The following is a 20,846-nucleotide window of genomic DNA, read 5'->3' on the forward strand; positions in this document are numbered from 1 at the left end:
ATTTATGAAAGGCAAAAAATATATGAAACATTAAAATAAAATAATTTAATTATTGTTGCCCATGTAATTTTCTTTCAGAATTTTGCTTATCATCTGAGAGAAGCCAATAGGATTTTGAACTCATGCAACTGCTTCATTAGGATTGTACGAGCTTAAGAAACAAAGTTAGCCAAGTTCAGAATAACACTTGAAAGCAGAGACAACGATTTCAGCATTAGATTAGATAAATCATTAATGCTTCAGAAACAACGTTGGCCATGTTTAGAACACTTGAAAGTTGAGACGTAAAAGTGGGACAACGATTTATACATTGGAATCTTTTGTTGCGGGATTTGATGACCTGGTATCTTTGTCTTCCGAGCTGAATCTTGGAGATACCAAATACAACAAAAACAAATCCGGCAAAATATTCAATTTCCTTTTGGAAAACGACACGATCTATTAACTAGTGTTTGTTTGCCTAGCAGTTCAGAGATTGAACCAAGTTTGATAACAGAAATTCCCCATTATACTGTGCAACAAAGCTTTGCATCCATGGAAGCCAAGCACATGCAAAACGCCTGGTAACCTGTCAAAGGGTACCTGTGGAATTGCAGAGGAAAATGTAATTGCTGTCAAACCAAATTCAGAATTTAGGTTACCATAACAAAAGTTTTTGAGCTATATTTGCTTCAGTGATACCTGTAGTCCATAACGAATTTTGATTTTCCTGCCCTCCCTAGCTGCAGTATCGTCTGACTCCCATTCTCCTGATCGCAGTGAAGACAAGTCAGCTATATCGTCTATTGGTCTGCATTTAGTTTCAAATGTATGATTCACCACCACAGAAAGTCACATACCTCTAAAGTTAGCTGAAAATTTTTAACCGATCTTTGGATTTTGAGGCCCGTCTTTCCTTTATCTCTAAAGTCAAGCTCATATTGCTTTGAAATCTGAAAAAAACCAATAAAAAATTAAATCAAGTCCAGATGCATATGCCTGATTGTAGACACAAAGAAACTGCCTTTCAGACTCCTACATACCTTGTTGTAAAGTGGAGCCTTTGAGAACAGTTGATGGACTTTGTCCAGCTTTCCCTCCCACTTCATTGGCAATCCTTTTACATGTTGTACCTGTACCAAAAGAACCCCATTTTTACCATATACATAAGCATTATTGATGATGGAAAAGACCCAACACATTATAGAATGTTTATAGTTAACCTGGGTTGTGTTCTTGAGTGGCATATATTGATGTTTGGGTACATATGCCCTCATGCTTCTGTGACTTCCTGTACATGTTGTTATGGTAGGTATGTAGCTGCTAGGAAAAACCAAGTCTTGAACTTAGGCAGAGGATAATGAGAGTTGGTGGGGGGATGGAGAAAGATGAAAAAGATATTGGCTTACCTCACAACAGCAAGAGGTGGCTTTGGTTGTTCAGCACGGGAATTATGACGATACGCCTAATAATCAAACAGAGAATGATGGTTGAAATCAACACTAATACTGCAAACATTTTCTACTACTCACAAACATGAGCTCTTAGTTTTGAAAGGGAACCTGATCCCAAATGTAGTATTTTGAGCCGATGAGGTTAGCTGTTACAGTGCCAAGAAAAGTATCATCAGAATGGGAGAGTAGTCCTTTTACTTTCTGAGCAATGGTGAAGTAAGACCTCCCATTCCGCCGTTTGTGGAGGGCAACAGCAAGTTTCCTATTCTGCCGTCCCTGGCCTTCCTACAACTCAACGGTGATGATGGTGTTGCCCAAGTGAGAAGCAGCAACCAAAAAATGCAATGAACATTGACCATACACAACAATGTACTAATTCATACCACCACATAGTCTAAAGAAATGATTATGAGCAGAGTAGTTGAGTTGAATTACATTGGTATAAAGAGAGAAGAAATTGCCCCCTGAAATTCCATGGGGCGTTGGCTCCTTGAGAATAAAGCAAGTGCACCTTCCAACATCTAATGGCAAGGGTCTACAGATCAAGTACCTGCACATTGTTGATTCAGCATGCACGCATGCATAGTGGTTAAGTAAGATGAAAACGAGAGTGGGAAATGAAAAGAAAAGAAAAGAGAAGAGAGAGTGACTTGTTGGGCAGTGTAGACCAAGAGGAAGCAGGAGCTGACTCGGAATCAGAGTAGTCCCAAATGTTGAGGGAAGTTTGAAGGTTGTTCATTTGCATGCAGAATTGAAGGGAAGAGGGCTTGAAGACCCTGTGAGTGGAGAGAGACCTGAAGGGCTTGGGCATGGTGGCATTGGCATCTTGGTTTTCCTTGTCGGGGTGGTGATCCTGAAATTCAAAGTGAGGTTTGGGGACATAGTCGGAGCTGTAGCTCCGGCAGTGGCTGGGGTGGTTCAGAGGATTCAAATAGAGAGAACTGTAAGTGCGTGTGGTTGAGACTGAAAACTCATTCGTCTTCTTCATCGTTGCCACTCCACAATTGTTGTTCCAGATTTTAGATTAGGAAAAAGAAACAATCTTCACACAAAACACAACACAAACACAACACAGGGACGATGTAACAGCTACCCATGATCATGAATTGGGTAAATACTAGATTATTGTTTCAATCTCTCTGCCAGTGGGTCCCTTCACCATGTTTGAATTTCAAAATCAAGCTTTGGGAAACGCACTATTATTTTCTTTCCCCCATTTTTATTTTACTACCCACTCACGCCTAACGGTAACTATTCTACTATTCAAACTTTCATCATTTTTTTGTATGTGCAGAAAAAAAATCCAAAACTTGAACAAAAAATTCAAACTTCCACCCACTCTTGTGTCAGCATAGCTCCCCAAAAAAATGTTCAAAGAATTTAAATTTTGTTTTAGGTTAAGTTATAATCGTGTTTGCTTTCAGTTTTTAATTTATGATTCTTAATTTTATAAAATTCTTAATTTTTATTTTTTAATTGTGTATATATGTTTATTTATATTGATCTAATTGAATAATTCTTGGTTTGCACAAAATTTTTGAAAAAAAATTTCGGAATAGTTTTTTCCTGAAATTCCACCCAAGAATCTTCATTGAATTTGGGACAAAACGCGACAAATTTCAGGTCAAACGGATGAGTATTCACCCACGAAAAAAATCAAAAAGTTTCACACACAAACGAACCTTCCTTTCAGCCCTGGCAGTGACGAATAAAAAATTTATTGTCAATCTTGTGGGACGAATCTAGGGCTCAAACCTCAGCCAAAACTCAATAGACACAGTGACGAATGTCTGGTAAAAATTTCAGACCAAAATACCCAAGGAGTAAGGCGTAGTAAGTCCCAGACCGAGAGTGAACAAAACCGGTTTTCCGAAAACAAAACGTCCTGGATTTTCTTCCCCGTATCTTCCTTTTGTGATTCGTTTATGGACGTGCCTTCTTGCCTGGGTGCAAACAACATACAAAAGTGCTTGTGTGAATTTTTTTCAGCGCAATACGGAGCCAGAATGAAATTGCAGAAATTAGGCCGGAATTTCACAAGTTTCGGTACAGGATAGCCTTGGTTTGCACAAAATTTCTGACAAATTCTCCCGGAATAGTTTTTTCCTGAAATTCCACCCAAGAATCTCCACTGAATTTGAGACAAAACACGACAAATTTCAGGTCAAACGGACGAGTATTCACCCACGAAAAAAATCAAACAGTTTCACACACAAACGAACCTTCCTTTCAGCCCTGGCAGTGACGAATAAAAAATTTATTGCCAATCTTGTGGGACGAATTTGGGGCTCAAACCTCATCCAAAACTCAATAGACACAGTGACGAATGTGTGGTAAAAAATTCAGACCAAAATACCCAAGGAGTAAGGCGTAGTAAGTCCCAGACCGAGAGTGAACAAAACCGGTTTTCCGAAAACATAACGTCCTCGGTTTTCTTCCCCCTATCTTCATTTTGGGATTCGTTTATGGACGTGCCTCCTTTCCTGGTGCAAACAACATTCGAAAGTGCTTGTGTGAATTTTTTTCAGCGCAATACGGACCCAGAATGAAATTGCAGAAATTAGGCCGGAATTTCACAAGTTTCGGTAGAGGATAGACTTGGTTTGCACAAAATTTCTGAAAATTTATCCTGGAATAGTTTTTTCCAGAAATTCCACCCAAGAATCTCCACTGAATTTGGGACAAAACACAACAAATTTCAGGTCAAACGGACGAGTATTCACCCACGAAAAAAATGAAACAGTTTCACACACAAACGAACCTTCCTTTCAGCCATGGCAGTGACGAATAAAAAATTTATTGCCAATCTTGTGGGACGAATCTGGGGCTCAAACCTCAGCCAAAACTCAATAGACACAGTGACGAATGTCTGGTAAAAATTTCAGACCAAAATACACAAGGAGTAAGGCGTAGTAAGTCCCAGACCGAGAGTGAACAAAACCGGTTTTCCGAAAACAAAACGTCCTGACTTTTCTTCCCCGTATCTTCCTTTTGTGATTCGTTTATGGACGTGCCTCCTTGCCTGGGTGCAAACAACATACGAAAGTGCTTGTGTGAATTTTATTCAGCGCAATACGGACCCAGAATGAAATTGCATAAATTAGGCCGGAATTTCACAAGTTTTGGTAGAAGATAGCCTTGGTTTGCACAAAATTTCTGAAAAATTCTCCCGGAATAGTTTTTTCCTGAAATATTCACCCCAAGAATCGCCACTGAATTTGGGACAAAACGCGACAAATTTCAGGTCAAACGGACGAGTATTCACCCACGAAAAAAATCAAACAGTTTCACACACAAACGAACCTTCCTTTCAGCCCTGGCAGTGACGAATAAAAAATTTATATCCAAACTTGTGGGACGAATCTGGGGCTCAAACCTCAGCCAAAACTCAATAGACACAGTGACGAATGTCTGGTAAAAATTTCAGACAAAAATACCCAAGGAGTAAGGCATAGTAAGTCCCATACCGAGAGTGAACGAAACCGGTTTTCCGAAAACAAAGCGTCCTGACTTTTCTTCCCCGTATCTTCCTTTTGTGATTCGTTTCTGGACGTGCCTCCTTGCCTGGGTGCAAACAACATACGAAAGTGCTTGTGTGAATTTTTTTCAGCGCAATACGGACCCAAAATGAAATTGCATAAATTAGGCCGGAATTTCACAAGTTTCGGTACAGGATAGCCTTGGTTTGCACAAAATTTCTGAAAAATTCTCCCAGAATAGTTTTTCCTGAAATTCCACCCAAGAATCTCCACTGAATTTGGGACAAAACGCGGCAAATTTCAGGTCAAACGGACGAGTATTCACCCACGAAAAAAATAAAACAGTTTCACACACAAACGAACCTTCCTTTCAGCCCTGGCAGTGACGAATAAAAATTTTATTGCCAGTCTTGTGGGACGAATCTGGGGCTCAAACCTCAGCCAAAACTCAATAGACACAGTGAAGAATGTCTGGTAAAAATTCAAGACCAAAATATCCAAGGAGTAAGGCGTAGTAAGTCCCATACCGAGAGTGAACAAAACCGGTTTTCCGAAAACAAAACGTCCTGACTTTTCTTCCCCGTATCTTCCTTTTGTGATTCGTTTATGGATGTGCCTCCTTGCCTGGGTGCAAAAAACATACGAAAATACTTGTGTGAATTTTTTTCAACGCAACACGGACCCATAATGAAATTGCAGAAATTAGGCTGAAATTTCACATGTTTCGGTTGAGGATAGCCTTGGTTTGCACAAAACTTCTGAATAATTCTCCCAGAATAGTTTTTTCCTGAAATTCCACCCAAGAATATCCACTGAATTTGGGACAAAACGCGACAAATTTCAGGTCAAATGGACGAGTATTCACCCACGAAAAAAATCAAACAGTTTCACACACAAACGAACCTTCCTTTCAGCCTTGACAGTGACGAATTAAAAATTTATATCCAAACTTGTGGGACGAATCTGGGGCTCAAACCTCAGCCAAAACTCAATAGACACAGTGACGAATGTCTGGTAAAAATTTCAGACAAAAATACCCAAGGAGTAAGGCGTAGTAAGTCCCATACCGAGAGTGAACGAAACCGGTTTTCCGAAAACAAAGCGTCCTGACTTTTCTTCCCCGTATCTTCCTTTTGTGATTCGTTTCTGGACGTGCCTCCTTGCCTGGGTGAAAACAACATACGAAAGTGCTTGTGTGAATTTTTTTCAGCGCAATACGGACCCAGAATGAAATTGCATAAATTAGGCCGGAATTTCACAAGTTTCGATAGAGGATAGCCTTGGTTTGCACAAAATTTCTAAAAAATTCTCCCAGAATAGTTTTTCCTGAAATTCCACCCAAGAATCTCCACTGAATTTGGGACAAAACGCGACAAATTTCAGGTCAAACGGACGAGTATTCACCCACGAAAAAAATCAAACAGTTTCACACACAAACGAACCTTCCTTTCAGCCCTGGCAGTGACGAATAAAAAATTTAATGCCAATCTTGTGGGACGAATCTGGGGCTCAAACCTCAGCCAAAACTCAATAGACACAGTGACGAATGTCTGGTAAAAATTCCAGACCAAAATACCCAAGGAGTAAGGCGTAGTAAGTCCTAGACCGAGAGTGAACAAATCCGGTTTTCCGAAAACAAAACGTCCTGGCTTTTCTTCCCCGTATCTTCCTTTTGTGATTCGTTTATGAACGTGCCTCCTTGCCTGGGTGCAAACAACATACGAAAGTGCTTGTGTGAATTTTTTTCAGCGCAATACGGACCCAGAATGAAATTGTAGAAATTAGGCCGAAATTTTACAAGTTTCGGTAGAGGAAAGCCTTGGTTTGCACAAAATTTCTAAAAAATTCTCCCGGAATAGTTTTTTCCTGAAATTCCACCCAAGAATCTCCACTGAATTTGGGACAAAACGCGACAAATTTCAGGTCAAACGGACGAGTATTCACCCACGAAAAAAATCAAACAGTTTTACACACAAACGAACCTTCTTTTCAGCCCTGGCATTGACGAATACAAAATTTATTGTCAATCATGTGGGACGAATCTGGGACTCAAACCTCAGCCAAAACTTAATAGACACAGTGACGAATGTCTGGTAAAAATTTCTGACCAAAATACCCAAGGAGTAAGGCGTAGTAAGTCCCAGACCGAGAGTGAACAAAACCGGTTTTCCGAAAACAAAACATCCTGACTTTTCTTCCCCGTATCTTCCTTTTGTGATTCGTTTGTGGACGTGCCTCCTTGCCTGGGTGCAAACAACATACGAAAGTGTTTGTGTGAATTTTTTTCAACGCAATACGGACCCAGAATGAAATTACAGAAATTATACCGAAATTTCACAAGTTTCGGTAGAGGATAAAGTATTCATTAAATTTTATTTAATTAATCAAACTATAAAAAACAAAGAAAAGCTTATTTTAAAAATTTGATCAAAATCATAATTTTTTAAGAACTAAAATTACAACAAAAGTACTAGGACTAGAAATATAACCAAATATTAAAAGGAAACTAAAATCAAAATTTAGTCTTCTTTTCATTATGATATCATAAGCTTGCTTACACTTTTACTTTTCTTTTCGTTTTTATTACATCACCTATAATTTGTAATTTATAATATATAATAATAGAAATAGTATATTCTATATGGGAAAAGGTTTAACAAGTGTTGCCATTAGAAAGGAAAACCTTTTATGAACCTTTTTTATGTTACTTTTTCAAATAGAAAACAAATTATTATTGGTAGAATGTTGAGTTTTCATAATTTTTGGTTTATTGAATCTAATACTGTCAATTTTACTTGTTTTATTCTAGATATGATTAACCAGTGTCTCAATATTTCATCCCAAGCCATTCTGAATAACTAAAATTTAGTTAATGATTGTTAATGCTAATCATAAAACTCGAACAGTGCTAAGATAATTTGACCTTAATTCAACAAATTAATCATCTCAAACTAATCTTCTTGATTAGAAGATAACTAAAATTTAGTTAAGGATTGTTTGTGTTAAAGGTGGAGTTGGAATAGTGCTAAGATAATTCAACCTTAGTTCAACAAATTAACCATTTGTTGCACATCAGGTTTTTGAATAGGTCCATGAACTCTACAAACCTTACGAATAAGACATTTTTTTAACATTCATGACTATCATAAAAAACGAACTCGGTTCTTGAAACCCGCATGCATAATAAATTTGATCCGAGGGTTCACAAACTTATCTAGAATTCAATTAAGTATTTTTTTTTTATAGAAAATCTTGAATTTTTAATTTTAAAGATGTGATTTTTGGTGTTAGAAATCGTGATATATTTTTGTTACATATGCGAGTGAGCAAGATGATAGCTTGGTAAAGTAAAACTTCAAAAATGAGAGAAAAAAAACATTTTTTAAGGGAATTATGAACCCTGTATTTTAAATTGCAGATGAAAAGGGCATACAAATTAGTTTTAGTTGACTCCAATTGGACTAGGTCAGAAGCAGAAAGTGAATTGAAAAGAAAAAGGAAGAAAAATGGAGAGGGTGTGGTGTGGAATGGAATCTCCAAATTGCAATTGGGATCCCTGAAATGAAGGTGTGAGGTGGAATCTGCCAAGTCGAAAGTAATCACAACAAGGTAATTGCGTTGTTTCTTGTGTAGTGTAGTTAATTGTAGTGAAGAATAATGGTGTAGTGTGAAGGGGTGTGGTGTTTAGGGTTTGTGTTGGATTTGGATTTGGATGGATATAGTTTGTCTGAACAGTGAGGGTGTAGGAGATGAAGAAGGCGATGCCCCTGTTGCTCCTGTGGTTGGGATGGAATTTGAGAGTTACGAGGATGTCTATTACTTCTATAATTGGTATGCCAAGGAACAGGGATTTGGGGTTAGGGTCACAAATACCTGGTACCGCAAGACTAAGGAACGTTACAGAGCAAAACTTAGCTGCAGCAGCGCAGGCTTCAAGAAAAGAACCGAAGCTAATCGCCCCAGACCCGAAACCAGAACTGGTTGTCCTGCTATGATCAAGTTCAGGTTGATGGATTCCACAAGATGGAGAATTATTGAAGTTGAGCTTGACCACAACCACTTGATCAACCCCACCAGTGCCAAGTTTTACAAGTCCCATAAGCAAGTTGCTCTTGGCACCAAAAGAACCTTCCACTTAGATGCTGCTGCTGCTACTCAACAGGTTCACAAAATTAGGATGTTTCGAACTGTCATAGTCGATGCTGAGGATGATTCTAGTGTGCATCCTGATGAAGGGGAATCCCCAAAAGGGCTCTACTCCAACACTCAGTTGAAGCTGAAGAAAGGTGATGCTGAAGCAATTTTGAACTTTTTCAGTCACCAGCAACTGGCAGATCCAGATTTCTTCTATGTGGTCGATGTGAATGAGAGGGGATGTTTCAGGAATTTGTTCTGGGCTGATGCAAAGTCCAGGGTGGCATACAGTTATTTTAGTGATGTTGTAGCCATTGACACAGCATGTTTGAACGGTGCATATCAAGTTCCCCTGGTTATGTTCCTTGGGATAAACCACCATAAACAATCTATCTTGTTTGGGTGTGGACTCCTTGCTAGTGATACGGTTGAATCATACACTTGGCTGTTCAGAGCGTGGCTTACATGTATCTTGGGACGCCCTCCACAAGTTATCATTACCCACCAATGTGGAATCTTGCAAACTGTGGTTGCTGATGTCTTTCCAAGATCTACACACTGCCTTTGTTTGTTTAATATCATGCAAAAAGTTCCAGAAAAGCTGGGAGCCTGCGTACAGTATGAAGCAATCAGTGCAGTTTTGAGCAGAGCAGTGTATTCCTCTCTAAGGGCTGAGGAATTTGAAGCAACTTGGGAGGACATGATGAAAAGCAACGAAATTAGAGGCAATAAATGGCTCCAATCTTTATACGAGGAACGTAAACGGTGGGCTCCAGTTTATCTGAAGGAAATCTTCTTGGCAGGAATATTTTCAATTCCACAAAGTGATGTTGTATCATTTTTCTTTGAGGGGTGCCTCGATGAACAGACTTCTCTGAAAGAATTTTTAGAAAAATATGATCAGACTTTACAGACAAAGCGACAACTTGAAGCTTTGGCAGATTTGGATTCAAAATCTTGCAGCTTTGTTCCAAAATCGAGGTCTTACTTTGAGTTGCAGGTTTCAAAGTTATATACCAATGAAATATTAAGAATGTTTGAAAGGGAAGTGGAAGGGATGTTTTCTTGCTTTAACTCCAGACAGATAAATGTTGATGGAGCGGTCATCACCTACATTGTGGAAGAACAAGTTGAAGTTGAGGGAAATCAGAGAGGTGCAAGAGATTATGAGGTGTGTTATAATGAACCTGAAATGGAGGTGTTTTGCATCTGTGGTCTGTTCAATTTCAGAGGTTGGTTGTGCAGGCATGCTTTATTTATTTTGAGCCAAAATGGGATAAAAGAGATCCCAGCTCAGTACATTGTTTCGCGGTGGAGAAAAGATATGAAGCGTGGCAGCGTTTATGATCACAACTGCAGTGGCATTGATATCAGTAATCCAGTTCATAGGTATGATCATTTGTACAAACAGATTGTAAAGGTTGTAGAGGAAGGTAAGAAATCTGATGATCATTACAGGACTGCACTACAAGCAATGGAGAATATATTGAGGAAGCTTCATATTCTAAACGTTGAGGATCCTCACAAACTAATGTACAAGAATTCATGTCCGAATAACTAGGCCATCCACATTCTATATTTGAGACTTCATATTGTAATCTTTTCACGCCAATATTTGGTTCCTCCAACTTAATCATTTTTTCTATCGACAAAATAAAATGAATAATTTATCATTAAAACTTTCTAGTGAAGGTGAGAGAATTCAAGATTCCACTGAAGGAAAAAATTATTAACATTTTATCTGCGTGTAAGAAACTTGATTTATTAAACCTATGAATTATTAAGAGCAATCGAAGAGACGGAGACGAGAGGATATGACAAGTATAAACTACACATTTGCATATCTGATTTTCTCGAACATTCAATAAATCATAAATGAAGAATTAAAATTATATATTAAATATATTTTGACAATCACATAACCCACGTAACAATCTGTTTTAAAAATAATGGAGTCATTAAAAAAATAAATTTTAGTAAATGTGTAAAGAAAAAGGAAGATCAGTAAAATAGCTGTATAAATTTGTTAGGTTCTCACGATATCATTGTCATTGCAGTTGTATGTTATTAACGACACATGTCAACAAATAAGGAACAACAGTACTAGAACCAAATATCGTGATGCTAACAATGGTTTCTGTTCACCTCTTTTTCCCTACCCAAATATAAAGCAAATAAAAAAAGGAGAGGGTAATGGGCAAACACAACCAAAATAGCTATACCAGAATCTACTGCAATACAGAAATCTAGCTTTGGTGGCAATAAATCAACTTACAATTAGAGCTTTTTGCTATTTCATCGAGGAAGATAACTAGAAACACTGTTGAATAAACTAACCATTCTAAAATCAAGACTAATTGTCCATTGTCCCGGTTAAATACGTCAAACCCAATCTAAAACTATACCTTCGTAAATTTCCCAAGACATTATCAAAGGGAAAAAAAATGCAACAGCCCCCAAATTAATGTAGGTTAGTGAATTAATCCTCAAAATCTCCAGCATTTTCTAATAAGTAGTTGGCTGCCAATTGCTCGTCACGGTCACATGCTAAAAATGCCTCTATGACTGAGGCTCTATCAAATCCCATAGCTTCAAGCTATATGTATCATAAGTAAAACCAATCAGCAGAAATGAAGCTAATGGATACGTCAGTGGAAATGAAAAGAGAAAATATCAGACTTAACATATTTAAGACATACCCTTCCAATTGCCTCCTGCTCAGCTGGCGTCACATTGATAGCATGAGGCATGTCTTGCTCAGGTTGATCAAATATATCACTAGTAAAAGAAATGGGTTACATTTTTAAATAAAAAATTTCTGAGAATACATATTCTGGTGAAGATAATAAACTAGTACTTCAATGTCGCGTGTCAAAAATGATTCCTGGATAGGGCATCAAGCTGACGAGTCAAAAGGTTACTTTCATGTCACAAAATGGCAAAAGACTAAAACCAATTGAATAGCAAATGATGAAACAGACATTACAAAGTATCGATGTTAGTAAAACACGGTGAAAATAAAATTGCCAAGCAGATACCACATATGGCGAGCAGTACACTCACCCTTCTGAACCCTCAATAGGTTCATTAATCAACTGCAGAAACTCAGCATGATGTTCTTGAATTACTCTTAAGAGACCAGGATTCTGCTTTCCAAGCTCCTGAAGTACAGGCTGCAATAGAAATCTTCGTAAGACATTAAAAAGTGACTACTTCATCAGGTATTTGATGATTGAGAAAATAGTTAATTAGATACCTGCAGAATTTGTGGATTGGATTGCACCATTGATCTCAATACTTGAAACTAATAACGCAAACAAAGACACGGTTACTAAAACAATTTAAAGCTAGAAGCAAGATAAGAATAACAAACCAATTGCAATACTAAAATGCCAACCCTGCATTATATTGATTAAACATAAGCAAATTCATATTACATTTCCAAATAGCTCCCATCATACAAACACAGTATTAACACACAAGAGAACCCAACGACAACTATTTTGCTTAATGTCACTGCACTTTTCATATAAGCTAAAATTATGACAAAATGAAATAAAAACACAACATCAAATTTATTGTTTACTTTCATGAAGTTCTTTATGCTTCGTTTTTTTTTTCAAACATATTACCAATTGAGGGACGGGGGATAAGCCAACCTGATGGTCCAAATTTATATTTCAATTTCCACAGGGTTAATTGTATTTCTTAAGAAAATGGAATTTAAACATTACTCAATCTCATAAAATTGGATTGTAAGGTGAGGCTTAAATCCAACTCTTTAAAAGTATTCATGGTATTATAATCCCAGATATTTAGTGTAGAAAGTTCAAGATACTAAAACTATTTCTTGCAACAAGGATATGCAGAACATAAATGTTTACTAACGTTAAGAGCAAAGCAATTTACAGAACCAAAAACCACCTGGGGATTGTTTCTAAGAAAGTCAAGCGACCCAATTCCAGCTCCAACACCAGAAATAGCCTCCTGAAAAAGGTATATCTACTTAAAATAAAGCTCAAAAGCTAACAGCATAAAATGTAAAGACAAGGTTTACCTGTGGAAACATATTCAAGGGAGATGAGTTAGGGACCCCAGGAACAGCTCCGGCAGTGACCCCACCTGTTTCAGTTGTCCGACTATCTGGGTAAGGAGCAGCTGGCACAGCAATTTCTGCGGCTTCAGGAATTCCCTGCAAACAAAAAACAAAATAAACAAATGCTAAAACCAAAAGAAGTTACAGCAGAAAATGTATGCAGTAAATTCTACAATGAGCACTTTATGCATACAGAATACAGGTAGTCCACAGCACGCTCTGGGTTATTGTAAGCTGCTCGGAGGGCACGACTAACTGTATCTCTGTCCCAACTGCCACCACCCATGTCCATAATATGCTGAATAGTCTGCTCAAGATTACTACCAGCAACTAAATTTGAAGCAGACAGGCCATAAGTATCCGTAGTGACACTGAAAAAATGATACCAAATGGTTTTTCAGAAGACTTGATTACAGGAAATGGGAAAATGGCAGACAACTCAATTTGTTAATTGAAACAAGAGGGTGATGTTATATTAATTTAGTACATAACTATAATTACGAGCAATATTGTTAAGTGTGCAAGTATAATCATGCAATCGTGTGAGTAAGGGAGACGCAATGTGGTGATCAGCAAGTGGATCAGGAGAAGCGTCAACTAAAGCGGGGTCGCACAGTCAATTGGGAGAAGTGTCGATTAAAACGGGGTCACACGATTGTACGTGAAATCAAAGGATTGTGCACCACATCGATCTATTTGAGCAAGTTAGGGTTTGAGTTACCCAAAGTAATCAGGTCGGCCAAATCAGCAGCATCAGACCAAATTCAGATTACTACACATGCATTTTACCTCTTGAATTTATTACAATAAATGAAAAGGATCCCTCATTATCAACCTACATTAGACGGAAACCTCTTAAAGGAACATCAAGGCATAAAGAGCAGTATATTATTCAGGCAACATTAGAGATAAAAGTCATACTCCGTAGTTGTGACATCTCTTGCAGGTGCATTGTTGTTTGTAGATCTGCATAACCAGTAAGTTAGGAAAAAAAATTCAGTTGATACAAAAACAACCACATAAAAAGCTATTTCAGATAAACTCACTGGGTTTGAACTAGAGACGGGGAATTTGGTGTTGATACAGTTGTAGGTGGGTTGCTAGCAAGCTGTCACACATGCCCAATCACCAGCTCATACAAAGGAAAAAGAAATAAAACTCAAATGCCAAAAAGAAGAAATAAAATGAGCAAGGAGCATGCCTGACTTGATGAAGTACCAGCAGATCCCGAGGTTTTACTCTGCAATTGAAGAAACATGGAAAAAGAATGCTTACAGAAGTAAAAAGGAATCATAAACAAAACATACCGAAGCATAAGAAAAGGTAACTATTGAAAGGACAAAAATGAACATGGAATTAGGTTTATCAAACATAACATGGACAAAAATCAAACATCTAATGCTTTCACATATTGTCAACAAGAATGTCATAACACACATAACTTCCATTACAATCTAGAAAGGTGAAAAATCTAAACTACTTTTGCTTAAAATTTCATTATATTAGACTTAAAGGTTTTATTACCAAAATAGTCTATCAAAGTTTAACTTAAATTAAATTGGTTCTTTAAAAACTTAAATTATCATCATATTCACCATTATGGTGACAAAAGTTCTGAAAAATTAAAATAATCATTAGATCGTTCAGAAACTGTTTAATAGTATTTTTTTATAGAAAATATCATAGTGCTGCATATTATTTAGAAACATATAGTTTTTAATATAATAAATATTATTTTAACTTTTCTTTCTCAAACAAATGCTTGCAAGAATATATTTATTAATATCTTTAATTAAAAAAAATGCACCAATATCAACATCTGTGTATGTGACTGATCATAAATGAAGACAAATAGAACAATAAAATAATGTGAGATGGGAGCACATTAGTAAAATCATCGCCAATGGCTTGACTGCGTGATAGTGTGGAACGGCAGGGAAGGAGAAAAGACAGAGAGAGCGGAAAGAGAAAATGACATCTTCAGTGCCACGGACAAGAAACTGCTCTAAGAGCAGGATTGCTGCTCTGCTGCACCAGGATCGTGGCCACTCCAACCACTTCACCAAACCAAAACTCAGTCGTGTCTGTATAGCGGTGTATGGCCACTTCACATGGCCATTAACTACTATGGAAGTATAATTCAAAATCTAAATTCAATTCCACTTCTACTGCGTAGATACAAGATCTAAAGCTTAAAAAACTATCAATCTCTTATTCAATTTTTTTTATATACTAATTATTAAATAATCCAAACAGAATAATATAATCATTAATTTAACTAACATTTTAATTGAGTTAATCAGTCATGTTTGGCTCATTTTGATCTACCGGAAGTGAAGATGGTGGATACTCAACCTAGGACCAAGCTAAATCAACCTAGCACATTATTCACACCAAACAACCCAATCTATTCAGTTATGCTCTAGGCAGCCTCCTCAAACCTCACAATCCCTCAACCAGTTCAAATGGCCATTCAAGATGCACTGACTTATCCCAATCAGCAGTACTTTAAATCATTATTTGTTGGGTGATTATAAACACCTCACTTCCTATAAATTCAGGGCAAACACCTTCCACCACCCACGTAATCATCAACTAACCCCTAAACTATCATGCCAACTTAATGGAGTGCCATGAGAAGCACACACACCCTTCCCACGCTCCACCTACTATATAACCTTAGAGGAAGAAGGATTCCAACACAACAACCGTTTGAGGCATGTTCAGAGTCATTCTCATCACATCATTGCAGTTCAGAACGCAGCTCAGATGAAGTTCTTATTGATTTTTTTTCTAAAAATCAATGATAATACTATTTTAACAGAATTTGTCATTAAGGAAATATACCTTACTAAGCATTACAACAAGAAAGCCATCCTCAGAGACCTTATTGTCTGCTAATGTAGTTTCATCTTTCAAAACCTTACCATTGTGAATCAGCAATTGCTGTCCACATGGGTAATTATCTTTGCCTTGTACATCTTCAATATTTTTCTTGACAGCCATAATCTGAGGGGGAAATGAATAGTAGGGCAATGTCAGCTAACAAAGAAAAAAATTTGAATGACCCTTCATGTAATAGTAGCAGCTTGACATTATAAAGCATTGTAGTCGTACTTTGGATAGAAAAAACACCAGAAATGTAATGGTGCAGGTAAAGGAGAAATTGGAATGAGAGATATTACTAACAGTGTCTGAGGGCTGAACCCTGATTTCGAAATGGCTGCCTTTCAAAGTTTTCACGGTGAGCTTCATGCCTCCTCGCCGTCGATCGTCAACACCGCCCCGCCAAACCCTAGAGTTTACCCTCTCACTCACTCCCACAAACCAACGCTTTTTTCTTTTCCTTTTTTCTACTTTTTTTTCTTTTTTTCTTTTTACGCCTTAGATGATACTCCCACTCGTTTATTCACTTGTTGTGTAAAAGAAAAGATTCAAGTAGAAAAATATAAAAGATGTAACTTCTTTTTAAAAAAACCAACTAGTTTTTTTAATTTGTGTTAATTTAATTTTTAAAATAGTTATACTTCTTTAATTTTATGATAGCGTTTTTGAAATTTTCTGTACTCATTAATGAATATTAACAGATTTAGCTTGATGAAAATGATTTGATTTTTAAATAAAAATAAAGTGGTGGAGAGAATGAAAGAAAAAGGTCTTAAATAAGTGTAGAAGTGTGAAGAAAATGATCCTAAAATAAAAAAGAAGATCGAAAGGATTGAAGTGTGATATGTTCTGATTTGCGTGATTAGATTATGTTCTGATTTGTTAGAGAGAAATGAAAATAGTAAGATGAATGGATGGTGGAGGATGAAGAGAATGAAGAAGTAATATGAAGAGAGAGTAAAGTTGCTGAAAAAGAGGTGGAACAGATCAGAGTACTTGAGATACGGATCTCAACTCTGTTTATAAGACATGTCACAGTGTGTTGGCTGGTTGGAGACTGTCATGTTTGAATGCATGCTTCCAGGGACCTGAGGAACAAAAAAACAAGAACAAGAACAAAAACAACGATGATGATGTTCAGGACAACTTCGTGTCGGTCCTACTGGACAATGCTGCTGCTTCTCTCCATTGCAATGCTCGAGCCCTGCCCTGTGGCGGCTTTCGACATAACCAAAATCTTGTCGGAATATCCCGCTTACTCTTCCTTCTCCAACTACCTCACACGAACGCACCTCGCCGCCGCAATAAACGCCCGGCAGACCGCAACGGTGTTCGCGGTGGATAACACTGCCATTGCCCCACTCTCTGGGAAATCACTCCACCACATTAAGACCATCTTGAGCCTCCACGTGGCGCTGGCCTACCTGGATGTTCCCCAGAATCAAACCATCAACGTCACCACGCTGTCCCAGGACCAGGGAGTGCTCCTGAAGATCAACAATGGCGACGTCACCTTAGTGTCCGCCGCCAACCCCAACGGCGTGGTGAGAGCCAAACTCGTGAAACCCCTTCTGGCAGAATCCCAGAAACAGAGTAATATATCGGTGGTGCAGGTAAACAGCCTCATGAGGATCACCATTCCGGAGGCTCTAATCCCAGTGAAGTCACCGGTGCCGGTGATATCACCGGTACCAATATTCACTCCAATTCCTGTCATGTCCCCTGTTCCAGTAAAATCACCCGTCCCAGTAATATCCTTTGTTCCAACACCTACTCCTCTGCTAACACCAATTCCCGCCGATATTCCATCACCCGTCCCTGTAATCTCCCCCGTTCCGGTCAACACCCCCGTCCCGGTCCTAACACCCGTCCCTGTAATCTCACCGGTTCCGGTCATCTCCCCTGTCCCGGTCGTAGCACCCGTCCCAATAATCACTCCGGTTCTGGTCGACCCCCCGGCGCCGGCAGTCTCTCCCGTCATTCCGATTAACCCCACGGCACCAGTAGTCTCACCGACGCCGGAAACTACAACGATTCCGGTAGTAACACCTGTGACAGTGCCAGTGTCAGTGCCAGTCGCAGTGCCAGTAATGGCACCAGGACCTGGGGGTTCTGGTTCTGCGAGTCCAGGTGATGGGAGTTCTGGTTCTCCGAGTCCAGGTGGTGGCGGTTCTGGTTCTGTGATTCCAGGTGGTGGAGGTTCTGGTTCTCCCAGTCCAGGTGGTGGAGGTTCTGGTTCTGCAAGTCCAGGTGATGGGAGCTCCGGTTCTCCAAGTCCAGGTGGTGGAGGTTCTGGTTCTGCGATTCCAGGTGATGGGAGTTCTGGTTCTCCGAGTTCCGGTGGTTTGTCTCCCGATGATGGGGGTTCCGGTGCCGATGGTGGTTCAAATTCAGGGGTGGTCCCGTTTGGCGTGCATTGGTCTTTTGCTATTTTTTCTTGCTTTCTCCTCTTCACTATTTCTTAACTATGAATATGAGTATTCATGGATGAATAGTATGAGCGTTCCAGCAGTAGATATAGACTAGGACAATTAATTCATTCCTTTCTTTACCTTCATACTATTATTCTTGTAATGTTTCTTTACCATATAATTCGCATGCATTGCAGAATAATACTTTCATTCCTTCATACTTCCTTCTTCTACTCTTCTCTTCTTTAACTTTTACCGTTTTAAAACTCCCAAACCTTCTCCACACCCTGCAATTCTTTACATCACCACCTCTGGTTTTTTTATCTTTTAACATGTTTTTGGTACAACACTTTGGGTGAGTGGATTAAACTAATAGCCTTCGTTTTACCAAGAGTGTCAGAGTGTCTCGTGTTAATGTTAATTAGCCTCCTGTTTGATACAACAATTTCAGTTTTAAACTACGTTTTTCATAATTCATACTGCATCAAAAAATCACTGAGGTCATTCTGTCCCTCCTTTCCAGGGATGTTATAACAAAGATGAACTGAAAGTTTGTCCATGTTAAATCTCCTTACACAAAGATGCCTATCATTGCAATGCGAAAATTAAAATCTTGGGAGCATTTTGAGACAAGAGTTTGTATAATAAAGCTTAGAAAAGTAACTTACGGACCTTCTTAATTAAATGTTTTTTCAACTTTTTTTCATAAACTGTCTATTCAGGCATGCCCTTTTCTATTGAATACACATTTAAAAGTGCCACTTTCATATGATTTGAAGTTTTGAAAGAACTCATGTATAGACTAGCTTATCATAACCAAGTTGTCCATTTCAATGTAGCTTGTCATACCCAAGTCTCATCATCTTAAATGTACCCAAGTCTCTATAGCAGTAGTATACATTTCTCCTCAAGTGCGAGCATTTCTTAGGATAACATGACCTTCAAGAATAAGTTTTCTCAGTTACATGTTATTCAACTTGTTTACTTTTAAGCATAGGAGTTGTATTCAAGAAGTAATTTAGTTTTGACATTCTCATGAATCATTCAACCAAAGACTATACTTTAGGACGGTTAGTAGTTAAAACCAATCAATCTAAAGTGAAGATGATGATATTGATCTTCATTGTAGCCTAAATAGTATGTGGGCTAGCATATTTTCATCAGACTGCAGGGGTAAAAGGACATCTGTGTGATAAAATAAAATCTTTTAGAATAGATTAAAACCGTATATAATTGGAGGAACAATGTATGTGTAAGTTTGACTCAGGATTTCTGTCTCACTTGTAGGCATACAGACAAAATTTGAGATAATAATCTTATGATCGCATGAAAATTAAACACTCTGCTGCTTGTTACTAACAGTGAACACAGTTAATGTTATAGTCATTGACAAGTGAAATTTACTTGGTTTGCGGTTAGAGAAACCCGGGTGTGACTTTTGAGAAACTACTGGCATATTTACATACTATTGTCATACGCAGTACAGTTTGGGTTGTAAAAGAGAAACCTCAAATGATTTTGTTATGACAGTGACATGTACTTGGTTTTAGCGGCCAAGAACCATGCCTCCGCCGTGCTGGCAATGGGGAGATAAAAAGAACGGTGGCTTGCCAGATGCATACTGCAATACATCGGTGGAGGTTTTATTTGTAAACTGAAAACCCGTGTCTGGTTTCAAGTGTGATTTGCAGATTCTGATGAAACTTCACTGTGGTTGGACCATACAAAGATCCTCCAGAACGGCAATTGCTTACGCTTATGGTGGTTTTCTACAACATCGCTTTCGGTTCTTTGTAGCATTTCCCACATCACTTGTACATCTTCATATCCACAAGTCTGTACATCATCCTGAAGCTTCAGCAGTCCTGCTCCTGCACCAGATAACAGATTCATGTTAGAACAACACATGATAAAAAAGAAAATATGAGATGCGTGCACTATCGACTAGAAATAGAAATTAAAACATAGTATATAAATGTATACAAACTATAAATTCATAAATGTATACAAAATTTATTTTAGAGGTAAGTTTTATGAGTTTGAGCTAGATTTAAAATTTACTTTTTAATTAATATAATCGTAGAGTCCTTTCGAACTTATCTTAGAGTCATTTCGAACTTATCTTTATCTGAGAGTCATTTGATTGTTCGTTTCTATCCTAATGATTTTTTATTTCGTGAACTTATTAGGTCACTCGTTATAGTAATATTATTCAAAGTTGAGTTAAACTTAAAATTCACTTCTTAATACTTTCACAAACTCATTTCGAGTCCACTTCTTAATATATTTGCAAAGTCATTTTAAACCTATCCTAATGATTGTTTTTTTACTTATTAAATCATCCACTATCGGATTATTTAGACCATCTAATATCAGATATCAGATATCCAACTTTATCATGCTTGAT

General features: G+C 38.0%; 3 protein-coding genes across 7 annotated transcripts; 1 reads left to right on the forward strand and 2 right to left on the reverse strand.

Moving 5' to 3' along the window:
* Positions 1-109: 109 nt before the first annotated feature.
* On the reverse strand, positions 110-2,628 carry LOC137836095 (tubby-like protein 8). Of its 2 annotated transcripts, none has more exons than XM_068644930.1 (9): positions 2,084-2,628; positions 1,869-1,983; positions 1,542-1,718; positions 1,389-1,444; positions 1,203-1,299; positions 1,023-1,112; positions 840-932; positions 682-749; positions 110-582 (listed from the first exon to the last, which is right to left on the reverse strand). In XM_068644930.1, exons 1-9 carry the CDS (start codon positions 2,419-2,421, stop codon positions 507-509), a joined length of 1,110 nt encoding a protein of 369 aa, XP_068501031.1. In that variant the 5' UTR covers positions 2,422-2,628; the 3' UTR covers positions 110-506. The 2 variants fall into 2 exon arrangements, with proteins under 2 accessions (XP_068501031.1, XP_068501030.1); XM_068644929.1 differs by having other exon boundaries at positions 1,203-1,302; positions 2,084-2,547.
* Positions 2,629-8,134: 5,506 nt separating this feature from the next.
* LOC137836096 (protein FAR1-RELATED SEQUENCE 6-like) lies at positions 8,135-10,679 on the forward strand. Its single transcript, XM_068644931.1, has one exon. The coding sequence runs from the start codon at positions 8,625-8,627 to the stop codon at positions 10,605-10,607; it is 1,983 nt and encodes a 660-aa protein (XP_068501032.1). The 5' UTR covers positions 8,135-8,624; the 3' UTR covers positions 10,608-10,679.
* A 561-nt stretch (positions 10,680-11,240) lies between these two features.
* LOC137836097 (ubiquitin receptor RAD23b-like) lies at positions 11,241-16,972 on the reverse strand. 4 transcript variants are annotated; one of them, XR_011085193.1, is made up of 13 exons: positions 16,332-16,972; positions 15,990-16,151; positions 14,344-14,382; positions 14,189-14,250; positions 14,064-14,108; positions 13,336-13,513; positions 13,104-13,238; positions 12,971-13,033; positions 12,303-12,350; positions 12,110-12,219; positions 11,904-11,947; positions 11,746-11,824; positions 11,241-11,642 (listed from the first exon to the last, which is right to left on the reverse strand). XR_011085193.1 is itself a non-coding variant. In XM_068644932.1 (12 exons), the coding sequence occupies exons 1-12, from the start codon at positions 16,395-16,397 to the stop codon at positions 11,526-11,528; spliced, it is 1,104 nt and encodes a 367-aa protein (XP_068501033.1). In that variant the 5' UTR covers positions 16,398-16,972; the 3' UTR covers positions 11,241-11,525. The 4 variants fall into 4 exon arrangements, 3 of the variants coding, with proteins under 3 accessions (XP_068501033.1, XP_068501034.1, XP_068501035.1); XM_068644932.1 differs by lacking the exon at positions 11,904-11,947; XM_068644933.1 differs by lacking the exon at positions 11,904-11,947 and having other exon boundaries at positions 16,328-16,523.
* Between the last annotated feature and the right edge of the window lie 3,874 nt (positions 16,973-20,846).

This window comes from Phaseolus vulgaris, chromosome 5 (genome assembly GCF_000499845.2).
Source record: "Phaseolus vulgaris cultivar G19833 chromosome 5, P. vulgaris v2.0, whole genome shotgun sequence".
NCBI lineage: Eukaryota > Viridiplantae > Streptophyta > Magnoliopsida > Fabales > Fabaceae > Phaseolus > Phaseolus vulgaris.

Excerpts from the sequence above, each read along its gene's own strand:
- LOC137836095 (XM_068644929.1), bottom strand. The coding sequence starts at position 2,421 with ATGAAGAAGACGAATGAGTTTTCAGTCTCAACCACACGCACTTACAGT. Across the intron at positions 1,445-1,541 it reads AATACTACATTTGGGATCAG|GCGTATCGTCATAATTCCCG; the intron begins GTTCCCTTTCAA and ends TTTGATTATTAG. Across the intron at positions 1,113-1,202 it reads CACTCAAGAACACAACCCAG|GTACAACATGTAAAAGGATT; the intron begins GTTAACTATAAA and ends CTTTTGGTACAG.
- LOC137836096 (XM_068644931.1), top strand. The coding sequence starts at position 8,625 with ATGGATATAGTTTGTCTGAACAGTGAGGGTGTAGGAGATGAAGAAGGC.
- LOC137836097 (XM_068644932.1), bottom strand. The coding sequence starts at position 16,397 with ATGAAGCTCACCGTGAAAACTTTGAAAGGCAGCCATTTCGAAATCAGG. Across the intron at positions 12,220-12,302 it reads CCAATCCACAAATTCTGCAG|CCTGTACTTCAGGAGCTTGG; the intron begins GTATCTAATTAA and ends TTTCTATTGCAG. Across the intron at positions 11,825-12,109 it reads CCTATTGAGGGTTCAGAAGG|TGATATATTTGATCAACCTG; the intron begins GTGAGTGTACTG and ends TTCTTTTACTAG.